General features: G+C 57.3%; 1 protein-coding gene across 1 annotated transcript; it reads left to right on the top strand.

Annotated features, from left to right (window-relative positions):
- The first annotated feature begins 387 nt into the window (after nt 1–387).
- On the top strand, nt 388–10,615 carry Plin4 (perilipin 4). Its single transcript, XM_051172864.1, has 12 exons — nt 388–523; nt 613–680; nt 766–898; nt 1,593–1,654; nt 3,505–5,218; nt 5,318–5,659; nt 5,759–6,586; nt 6,686–7,309; nt 7,688–7,801; nt 7,919–8,106; nt 9,670–9,756; nt 9,835–10,615. The coding sequence occupies exons 2-12, from the start codon at nt 630–632 to the stop codon at nt 10,156–10,158; spliced, it is 4,467 nt and encodes a 1,488-aa protein (XP_051028821.1). The 5' UTR covers nt 388–523; nt 613–629; the 3' UTR covers nt 10,159–10,615.
- The last annotated feature ends 599 nt before the right edge of the window (nt 10,616–11,214 follow it).

Genomic DNA, 11,214 nt, shown 5'->3' with positions numbered 1-11,214 from the left:
GCCAGGACAGCACGACAGAGGTACGGCTGTGTGGGACTCTAGAGGAAGGTGGAGCGGCAGGGGTAGGGTGTGGCCTGGGCAAAGGCTCCCCTGTGACTGGAGTAGACAGCCTGGCAGCCAGGGACGGAGTGGGAGGAGGCGAGAAGGAGTCTAGAGGGGTAAACTGAGACCCAGAGTGGTGCTTGGTCAGGTGTCCCATATCAGAAAAGTAGGGAGCACAGCTGGCCCGTGAGTCACTGGCCTGCGGGCGGACACCATGAGCAGAGGCGGCTTGGCCTGTGGCAGGGAAGCAGGGGAAAGGTGCTGGGCCGGGTCCACACTGGCCCAGGCGGGCAGGCATGTGACACTCCCCCCTCCCCAGCTCTCTGGCCGCCTGCCTGGGCCGGCTGAGCCAGCACTCTCCCCAGACCCTATAAGGCCTGGGAACTGGGAGCCGAGGTGCTGCCAGCAGCTGCTCTGTTCTGAGGCACTGTGTACGGTCCAGGTGAGTCCAGCTGCGTCACTCAGTGGCAGCCGCCTCCAGGTGAGTAAAGAGGGGAGTGCCTGTGGAGCCTGGGCTGGGGGTGGGACAAGAGGGCCCCTCACCATGTGGCACTTTCTGCCCTATTCTAGCCCCGCAGGCTGCCATCATGTCAACTTCAGGAGATGGGAGCAGGGGTCCCCCCAAATCCAAAGGCAAGGTAAGAGAACAGAGGCCCACTCCACTAAGGACCGTGGGAAGGTGGCTCCAGTATGCACTCATGCTGCCCTATTCACTTCACGCAGACCCTGAGCAGTTTCTTCGGGTCCCTGCCTGGCTTCAGCTCTGCCAGGAACCTGGTGTCCCACACTCACAGCTCCACGAAGGACGCGGAGCCAGCAGCAGACCCCACGGGGCCTACTGTTCCCCTATCTCCAGGTAGGTGGCACAAGGGAGGTGATGGTGACCGAGTGGCTGGGCACAGGGACTGCCCAGCAAGGAACTGCAGAAATCCTGGTGACCTTGTGTCTGTGTTATCTTGCTAGATGGGGAATCTGAGGCACAGATACTGGGCAATACAGGCATGAGAAGAGGGCATTTAAACCCTGCCATGGCCCCTTTTCTCTCTGCACTGGATACAAGGCTGGGTGCTGCACTCATCTGAGCTTATCAAGGATACTCAGAGATGGTCAGCAGCTGCCCTGGGGTCACATGATGTCCTGGGGCTCAGCTGAGGTGCCTGCAGCAGGCTACCACCTGCCTTGAAAAGGCCACACATGTGAGACAGGCAGCTGGTGGCTGTGGCAGGGGCAGGGTGGCACCACTTAACCACTGCAGGATCTATGGGTCCCAAGGGTATAGAGTGGGTGTCCAGCACCTAGAGTTCAGCACAGAAAGTCCTCCCAGAGGCCAGCTGCAGGGCCCTGAGTCACAGGGCCACTCTTGGCAGGGGGGACGGAAGGGGAGGGGAAGCTGGGCCTGGCTCCCACTTGTGGATGCCACCTCCTGCTGTCCCTGGCCTGCGACTGGCTGGGACATTCCTGTCCTTTACGGCCAGGCCTGGTCATTGCACAACACAATAGGCTCTGGGTGGAGGTCTGCCCCTTACTCCCGCCTGGCTCTGTCTCTGCAGCCAGCACTGACCCGCAGCAGATGGCAAGAGGTACCGCAGGGCTGCTTCGGCCTTCTGAACAGGTGAGGCGGGTTGGAAGACCCTGGACAGGAAACCTGGGCGTTGTCTGGGAGGTTCAAGTTCCTTCTATGGGGTGGGGTTGCCACCCCAGGACTCAGTCTTCACATCTGGGAAATGGGCACAAGCTCTCAGCAATCCTATATGAGGCTCTGTGCTCAGCATTTAACCATTAGCCCTCCCCTGCCTGCCCCTTGAGGACATAGGAACTGTGCCCCACAACACCACATGGCAGCTGCAGTTCTCCAAGGCAGAAGACCCCACTTTCAAGCACAACCCAGACCAAAAATTTCAGAGGGCTAGCAAAGGTGGGGCCACACACTGTAGACTCAAATCAAATCATATCACTGGCAGCCAGGGCTAGTGCCTCTATGCTGGCAGCAATTAAGCATCCACAAAATACCTTTCGTTCACCCTCCTGACCTTGAAGGAAGGTCTTTCTTTGTTTATAATCTGAAACAGGGTCTCAGGTAACCCAGGTTGGCCTGTACTCCGTTATGTAGCTGAGGCTGACACTGAAGAGGGTTGACAGGCGTGTGGGCCTCTGGTTTATGGGCTGCTGGGAATGAAACCCAGGGAACTATAAAGGCAGCTCCACCCTGAGCTACAGCACCAGCTCCCATAGGCGGGGGTCTGTTTTCTAGGTAGGCTGTAGGCTTGTGGGAGGGGAGACACCACATGTGCCTTATATCACACAAGTGCAGAGAAGAGCTGGGAGTTCAAGCCCAGGTCACTGCAGAAAGCACAGTGGGCACTCAGGCCAATGGGACAGACACTGTTGGGCGCCAGATGTTGGCTCTGTTTTTTAACAATTAAACTTTATTATACAACCCAACTAGCTTACACAAGAAGGAAAAAAGGTTAAAGGGACAAGAGTGAACCTTCCGGTATCCGTTCCACGGCTCGGGTCCTTAGGTCTCTCTGGCCTGCGTGCTGGTCCGGCCTGTTTGCTGCTCCTCACGCACCCAAGCCCAGGCTGAACCTGTTGTTCTCTCCTCCCCACCTACCTGAGACACGTGGGAAGGGCGGTCTCCTTCTCCCATTGAGGGTCAATTAGAAAAACAATAGCCCAGTTGGGGTTCCCAGGTCTGCTTCCTGAATTCCAGGCCCAGGATGGCTCTACTCAGTCTGTCACAAGGTATTCATGGGGTGCCCCAAGGGTAAAGCCCACCAAGACTGATCCCACCTGTGACAAAGCTTAATCTTTCCCACAGAGCTGGGAGTTCAAGCCCAGGTCACTGCAGAAAGCACAGAGGGCACTCAGGCCAATGGGACAGACCCTGAGGCACGCAACCTGGGGCAGCTCTAGGAGCTGCAGGTATGCCCAGGCCCCTGGGGCAGACCCATCTAGCAGGAGCCACTTAGTGGCAACACATCTTCATCCCAGCAAGTTCTCCTTGGCTACACAGTGAACTATGGGCTACACGAGATCCTTTATCAAACAAGCAAGTGACAAGAGTTCTCTGACCCTGTGGACCCTTGGCAAAGGTTTGAGATGTGCCACAGCCCAGTGGACACTGAAGGGGGTCTCTGTCAACGTGAGCTTTGGTTCTTGTTGTTTGAGACAGGGTCTCACACTATAGCCCAGACAGCCCTTGAACTTGTGGCAATCCTCCTGCCTCAGCTTCATAAGTGCTGGGATGATCACATGCCCAGCTAGAATGAGCCATTTTGGTGGGATGGAGTGCAGAGTTTTGGGGGATGTGCCAGACATTACTGGCAGCTAGATGACACTAGGGTGTTTGGCTGGGGTAGGTGTGAAGGGACCCGGAACCCTGAATGCAGAGGGTATGGGCAGCATAGTCCACCTTAGAAGGATTTTTGTGAGGTGCTGACCTGTGCCCTTCCTCATTAGACAACAGATGGGGACAAGAACGTGGGACGCTTCAGTGCGACCAACAGCAAAGATGCCTTCTCCTCTGGGGTGGCTGGCATTATGGACGCTGCAAAAGGAATGGTCCAGGGTGGCCTGGGTGCCACCCAGTCAGCCCTTGTGGGCACTAAGGAGGCAGTGTCTGGAGGTGTCATGGGAACATTTGATATGACCAAAGGTCTTGTCAAGGGAGGTCTGGACACTTCAAAGACTGTCCTTACCAACACAAAGGACACGGTGACGACAGGACTTATGGGAGCTGCAAACATGGCTAAAGGGACACTTCAGACAGGCCTGGACACCACCAAGTCTGTGGTCATGGGCACCAAGGACACGGTGACCACAGGACTCACAGGGGCTGTGAATGTGGCCAAGGGGACAGTGCAGACAGGCCTGGACACCAGCCAGAGGGTGCTGACAGGCACGAAAGACACTGTATGCGCTGGAGTGACTGGTGCAGTAAATGTGGCCAAGGGCACCATCCAGGGAGGCCTGGACACCAGCAAGAGTGTACTGATGGGCACGAAAGACACTGTTTGTGCTGGGGCCACAGGAGCCATTAACGTAGCCAAAGGGGCTGCCCAGGGAGGCCTGGATACAACCAAAGCTGTGCTCACAGGCACCAAGGACACGGTGGCCACAGGACTCACAGGGGCCGTGAATGTGGCCAAAGGGGCTGTCCAGGGAGGTCTGGACACCAGCAAGAGTGTGTTGATGGGCACAAAAGACACTGTTTGTGCTGGGGCCACAGGAGCCATTAACATGGCCAAAGGGGCTACCCAGGGCGGCCTGGACACCACCAAGTCTGTGCTCCTGGGCACCAAGGACACGGTGGCCACAGGACTCACAGGGGCCATGAACGTGGCCAAAGGGACAGTGCAGACAGGCCTGGACACCAGCCAGAGGGTGCTGACGGGCACGAAAGACACTGTGTGTGCTGGAGTTACTGGTGCAGTAAATGTGGCCAAGGGCACCATCCAGGGAGGCCTGGACACCAGCAAGAGTGTGCTGATGGGCACGAAAGACACTGTTTGTGCTGGGGCCACAGGTGCCATTAATGTGGCCAAAGGGGCTGCCCAGGGAGGCCTGGACACCACCAAAGCTGTGCTCTTGGGCACCAAGGACACAGTGACCACAGGACTCACAGGGGCTATGAATGTGGCCAAAGGGACAGTGCAGACAGGCCTGGACACCAGCCAGAGGGTGCTGATGGGCACAAAAGACACTGTTTGTGCTGGGGCCACCGGAGCCATTAATGTGGCCAAAAACGCTGCCCAGGGAGGACTGGACACCACCAAATCTGTGCTTATGGGCACCAAGGACACAGTGACCACAGGACTCACAGGGGCTATGAATGTGGCGAAGGGCACCATCCAGGGAGGCCTGGACACCAGCAAGAGTGTGCTGATGGGCACGAAAGACACTGTTTGTGCTGGGGCCACAGGAGCCATTAATGTAGCCAAAGGGGCTGCCCAGGGAGGACTGGACACCACCAAAGCTGTGCTATTAGGCACCAAGGACACGGTGACCACAGGACTCACAGGGGCTGTGAATGCGGCCAAGGGGACAGTGCAGACAGGCCTGGACACCAGCCAGAGGGTGCTGACAGGCACGAAAGACACTGTATGTGCTGGAGTGACTGGTGCAGTAAATGTGGCCAAGGGCACCATCCAGGGAGGCCTGGACACCAGCAAGAGTGTGCTGATGGGCACGAAAGACACTGTTTGTGCTGGGGCCACAGGAGCCATTAACATGGCCAAAGGGGCTGCCCAGGGAGGCCTGGATACAACGAAAGCTGTGCTCACGGGCACCAAGGACACGGTGGCCACAGGACTCACAGGGGCCGTGAATGTGGCCAAAGGGGCTGTCCAGGGAGGTCTGGACACCAGCAAGAGTGTGCTGATGGGCACGAAAGACACTGTTTGTGCTGGGGCCACAGGAGCCATTAACATGGCCAAAGGGGCTACCCAGGGCGGCCTGGACACCACCAAGTCTGTGCTCCTGGGCACCAAGGACACAGTGGCCACAGGACTCACAGGGGCCATGAACGTGGCCAAGGGGACAGTGCAGACAGGCCTGGACACCAGCCAGAGGGTGCTGACGGGCACGAAAGACACTGTGTGTGCTGGAGTCACTGGTGCAGTAAATGTGGCCAAGGGCACCATCCAGGGAGGCCTGGACACCAGCAAGAGTGTGCTGATGGGCACGAAAGACACCGTTTGTGCTGGGGCCACAGGAGCCATTAACATGGCCAAAGGGGCTGCCCAGGGAGGCCTGGATACAACCAAAGCTGTGCTCACAGGCACCAAGGACACAGTGACCACAGGACTCACAGGGGCTATGAATGTGGCCAAAGGGACAGTGCAGACAGGCCTGGACACCAGCCAGAGGGTGCTGATGGGTACGAAAGACACTGTTTGTGCCGGGGCCACCGGAGCCATTAATGTGGCCAAAAACGCTGCCCAGGGAGGACTGGACACCACCAAGTCTGTGCTTATGGGCACCAAGGACACAGTGACCACAGGACTCACAGGGGCTATGAATGTGACAAAGGGCACCATCCAGGGAGGCCTGGACACCAGCAAGAGTGTGTTGATGGGCACGAAAGACACTGTTTGTGCTGGGGCCACAGGAGCCATTAACATGGCCAAAGGGGCTGCCCAGGGAGGCCTGGACACAACCAAAGCTGTGCTCACAGGCACCAAGGACACAGTGACCACAGGACTCACAGGGGCCGTGAACGTGGCTAAGGGGACAGTGCAGACAGGCCTGGACACGAGCAGGAATGTGCTAATGGGCACGAAAGACACTGTTTGTGCCGGGGCCACCGGAGCCATTAACGTGGCCAAAGTGACTGCCCAGGGAGGATTGGACACCACCAAAGCTGTGCTCTTGGGCACCAAGGACACAGTGACGACAGGACTCACAGGGGCCGTGAATGTGGCCAAAGGGGCTGTCCAGGGAGGCCTGGAGACCACCAAGTCTGTGGTCATGGGCACCAAGGACACAGTGACCACAGGACTCACAGGGGCTGTGAATGTGGCCAAAGGGGCTGTCCAGGGAGGTCTGGACACCAGCAAGAGTGTTCTGATGGGCACAAAAGACACCGTTTGTGCTGGGGCCACAGGAGCCATTAACATGGCCAAAGGGGCTGCTCAGGGAGGATTGGACACCACCAAGGTTGTGCTCTTGGGCACCAAGGACACGGTGGCCACAGGACTCACAGGGGCCATGAACGTGGCCAAGGGGACAGTGCAGACAGGCCTGGACACCAGCCAGAGGGTGCTGACAGGCACGAAAGACACTGTGTGCGCTGGAGTGACTGGTGCAGTAAATGTGGCCAAGGGCACCATCCAGGGAGGCCTGGGCACCAGCAAGAGTGTGCTGATGGGCACGAAAGACACTGTTTGTGCTGGGGCCACAGGAGCCATTAACATGGCCAAAGGGGCTGCCCAGGGAGGCCTGGACACCACCAAAGCTGTGCTCACAGGCACCAAGGACACGGTGGCCACAGGACTCACAGGGGCTATGAATGTGGCCAAAGGGACAGTGCAGACAGGCCTGGACACCAGCCAGAGGGTGCTGATGGGCACAAAGGACACTGTATGCGCTGGAGTTGCAGAAGCAATGACTGTGGCCAAAGGGGCTGCCCATGGGGGCCTGGACACTTCAAAAGCAGCCATCACAGGCACCAAGACTACAATATTGGCCGGTCTCTCAGGTGTCATGGACATGGCCAGAGGGACTGCGCAGACAGGCCTGGACACCACTAAGAGCGTGTTGACAGGTACGAATGATATCGTCTGTGCTGGGGTCACTGGGGCCATGAACATGGCTAAAGGTATCATTCATAAAGCTGTGGACCCCAGCAGAGACACACAGGCTACCATGTTGTCTCAGGCAGCTAATGTGGCCACCAATGCCAACTACACAGGTGTTCACACTGTCCCAAGTTCGCTCTCTGGCTCTCAGCCCACCATGGTTCATGAGCCTAGCAGTTACAGAGCCACCAACCAAGGGGTGGAACAGGCTACCCTGACTTCAGCAGAGTCCCTGTCCTTTGAGATCAGCAGCCTCTCAGACACACATGACCTGGGACTTGTCACAGAACCCATACCTGCCACCAAAGGCCTTCTATCTGGTGTGGCTTCATCTGTCCATGCAGCTACCAGGTCTCTGGAGGAGTGTGGTCAGCTGGCTGCCACAGGCTTTGCTGTACTTCGTGATGAGTTGGAGGGGCTGGGGGACATCTTCCAGCCCATGACAGCTGAGGAACAAGGTGAGTGCATGCCCCTCCCTATCACAAGTCCCCTGGGCCTGGGCTTTGGTGAAACCCCATCCCCCCTGTGGATTGCTCTAGGCACCTTTCAGACTGAGTCTCACTGCCTTCTTGCAGCTCAGCTGGCGGCCTCAGAGTCAGGGCCCCGGGTGGTCTCTGCTGATGGGAAAAGCTACTTCCTCCGCTTGGGTGACCTGGCTCCCAGCTTCCGCCAGCGGGCTTTTGAACATGCGCTGAGCCACATACAGCACAACCAGTTTCAAGCCAGGGCTGTGCTGGCCCAGCTCCAGGAGGCCTTCCAGGTGGTAAGAACATCTCTGATCCCCACTCTGGACACCTCCAACTGGTCACCAGCCAAGTGTCTAGTGCGCTAAGCCACCTGCATGCAGAGGGAACTGAGGCATGGATGCACAGACTTCATCTAGGCAGCTGGGTGTGTGGCTAGCATCTGTGACCCTAAAGGAAAGCTGGGTGTGTGGCTAACATCTGTGACCCTAAAGGAAAGCTGGGTGTGTGGCTAACATCTGTGACCCTAAAGGAAAGCTGGGTGTGTGGCTAGCATCTGTGACCCTAAAGGAAAGCTGGGTGTGTGGCTAGCATCTGTGACCCTAAAGGAAAGCTGGGTGTGTGGCTAACATCTGTGACCCTAAAGGAAAGCTGGGTGTGTGGCTAGCATCTGTGACCCTAAAGGAAAGCTGGGTGTGTGGCTAACATCTTGTGACCCAAAGGAAAGCTGGGTGTGTGGGCTAACATCTGTGACCCTAAAGGAAAGCTGGGTGTGTGGCTAGCATCTGTGACCCTAAAGGAAAGCTGGGTGTGTGGCTAGCATCTGTGACCCTAAAGGAAAGCTGGGTGTGTGGCTAGCATCTGTGACCCTAAGGAAAGGTGGGTGTGTGGCTAGCATCTGTGACCCTAAAGGAAAGGTGGGTGTGTGGCTAGCATCTGTGACCCTAAGGAAAGGTGGGTGTGTGGCTAGCATCTGTGACCCTAAGGAAAGGTGGGTGTGTGGCTAGCATCTGTGACCCTAAGGAAAGGTGGGTGTGTGGCTAGCATCTGTGACCCTAAGGAAAGGTGGGTGTGTGGCTAGCATCTGTGACCCTAAGGAAAGGTGGGTGTGTGGCTAGCATCTGTGACCCTAAAGGAAAGCTGGGTGTGTGGCTAGCATCTGTTACCCTAAAGGAAAGCTGGGTGTGTGGCTAGCATCTGTGACCCTAAGGAAAGGTGGGTGTGTGGCTAGCATCTGTGACCCTAAGGAAAGCTGGGTGTGTGGCTAGCATCTGTGACCCTAAGGAAAGGTGGGTGTGTGGCTAGCATCTGTGACCCTAAGGAAAGGTGGGTGTGTGGCTAGCATCTGTGACCCTAAGGAAAGGTGGGTGTGTGGCTAGCATCTGTGACCCTAAGGAAAGGTGGTAAGAGTGATGGGGCTTTAGCAGGGGTTCTTTGCCCAGTGTCCCATCTCCAGGGTTATGCTGGACATCACAGACAGAGACGCCTGACATTCCGAGTGCTTGGTGGCATCCCTGTCATCTGCCCACCCCCTCCCTGGTCACACAGCCCTCTGTCTCCTAAGTGGACAGTGAGGGAATATGGAAAAGACAGGCGGAGGCATGGTGGGGTGTAAGGCAGCCGATCCCTGGGGTGAGTGGGCAGGGACAGAAAGGAGTCTGTGTGGATATACAGAGGGCAGCAGTGGGGTGGGAGACGAGTGGACACAGAGGGACCGCCATCTGACCTTTTAGATGCCCCCATGGGGAATTTGTTTTGGCCGCACCACATATGGAGGAGGTTTAGATTCAAGATCCAGGCATAGCGGAGTGTCCCCACCCCTACTGTGGTCACCCACCTTTCTCCCGCCGTTCTTCTTCTAGATGGACATGGCCATGGAGGCTCCAGATGGGCAGCTGTGCTGTGACCAGAGCATGCGCACCATGGTGGAGGATGCTGGTGCCCATGAGGTGCGTGTGGCATGGGCCCCCCTTCCCAGTGCCCCTGGCATGTGGTCCACCCCTGCTTACCTTTCTCCTCTTCTGCAGATGCAGGCTTCTGTGGATCACGACAGGCTGTGCACCCTTGCCCACCAGCTCCATTCAGCTTACAGTGGCCTGGCAGCCAGCCTGCAGGGCCTGCCAGAGGTGCAGCAGCAGGCAGGGCGGGCACGGCACAGCCTCTGCAAGCTGTATGGCCTCGTGTCCTCAGCAGGCATCGGCGAGCTGCAGACAGAGGAACTGGCCCAGAGTGGTGCTGGGGTTGTCCAGGCATGGCAGGGACTGGAGGTGCTGCTGGACAGGCTGCAGCAGAGCCCCCCACTCAGCTGGCTGGTGGGACCCTTTGCCTTGATACCTTGTGGTCAGCTGTAGGCACCTTAGGGCTGGGCGGGTGTGGTGCCCAGGGCCCTGCTGTGACCACTTCTCCAAAGCTCTGGATTAAGCAGGTCTTCAGAAAGTGAACTCAAAACCAGCCATTGTTCCTGCGATTTCCATGACTTGATGGGCCCTCTCCTGAACCAGCTGCTAAGTCTGTTCAGACAGTGGCCACACAGCCAGAGTGAAGGAGGAGCACAGACAAACCTCGCAGGTCCTCCAGTCATTTGTCCCCACTGGCCAGCTTTCCATCCGTGGGGCCCTGACCCTCCCCTTCAGTACCCATAGCTGTCTGCTAAGGGTGGTGTCACTGCACCCCAGCCCGCACTCTGGGCAGTGCAGCCACAGATCTTAGCTAATGACTAGGCAATTCAGAACCTTGTTTCCCAGCACTAGACTGTACTAGAATGCACAGCCCACCCTGAGGTAAGGTCCCACAGCCTCTTCTGACACCCAGTAGGGAATAGACACACGCAATGCCACCCAGTAACATCCCAGGAGCACATGGTTTGCCAAAGGTTGAAGGCTGTACTGGGTGGAGAAACGGATTGGTGATGGCCCCTCTCCTTTGTTCCATGCACACACACAAGACGCTGGGGCATCCTCGCTAACAGCCTAGCCCTTCCTGCTCAGGCAGTGCTAACAACCCCAACCTTCCAGCTCCCCTTCATCTGCACTCTTAAAGATAATGTCCTTGAGCTCCAGGGCTGGGCCAGCTGTGGCCTAGGAATGTTATGATGGAGACGGCAAAGAGCCTTCCAGAGCCTTCCCTGCCTCTCTGCCATGTCAGCATTAGGGCATGACACTGGGCCCAGGGCCTGCAGCTAAGCCCCTCAGCAGATGAGTCTAAGTACATCATGCGCAGTTCTTGGTGGCTATACTGGGAGGCATGCACCCAACTCCTGAGGCCACAGGGAACATAGCAGAGTAGGAAGCCTGTCCTCAAAGGCACACAGAGAGAGCAGGCTGTGATGGTGCACTGTAACACTCCAGCCAAATGCTAAGCTGCCCCAGAGGCACCACGCTGGCTCCACCTGCAGTCCTTGCACAGCT

This window comes from Acomys russatus, chromosome 31 (assembly GCF_903995435.1).
Source record: "Acomys russatus chromosome 31, mAcoRus1.1, whole genome shotgun sequence".
Taxonomy (NCBI): Eukaryota; Metazoa; Chordata; class Mammalia; order Rodentia; family Muridae; genus Acomys; species Acomys russatus.
This window is presented reverse-complemented; position numbering and strand designations above follow the sequence as displayed.

Excerpts from the sequence above, each read along its gene's own strand:
- Plin4 (XM_051172864.1), top strand. The coding sequence starts at position 630 with ATGTCAACTTCAGGAGATGGGAGCAGGGGTCCCCCCAAATCCAAAGGC. Across the intron at positions 681-765 it reads CCCCCAAATCCAAAGGCAAG|ACCCTGAGCAGTTTCTTCGG; the intron begins GTAAGAGAACAG and ends CACTTCACGCAG. Across the intron at positions 5,219-5,317 it reads AGGCCTGGACACCAGCAAGA|CTGTGCTCACGGGCACCAAG; the intron begins GTGTGCTGATGG and ends ATACAACGAAAG.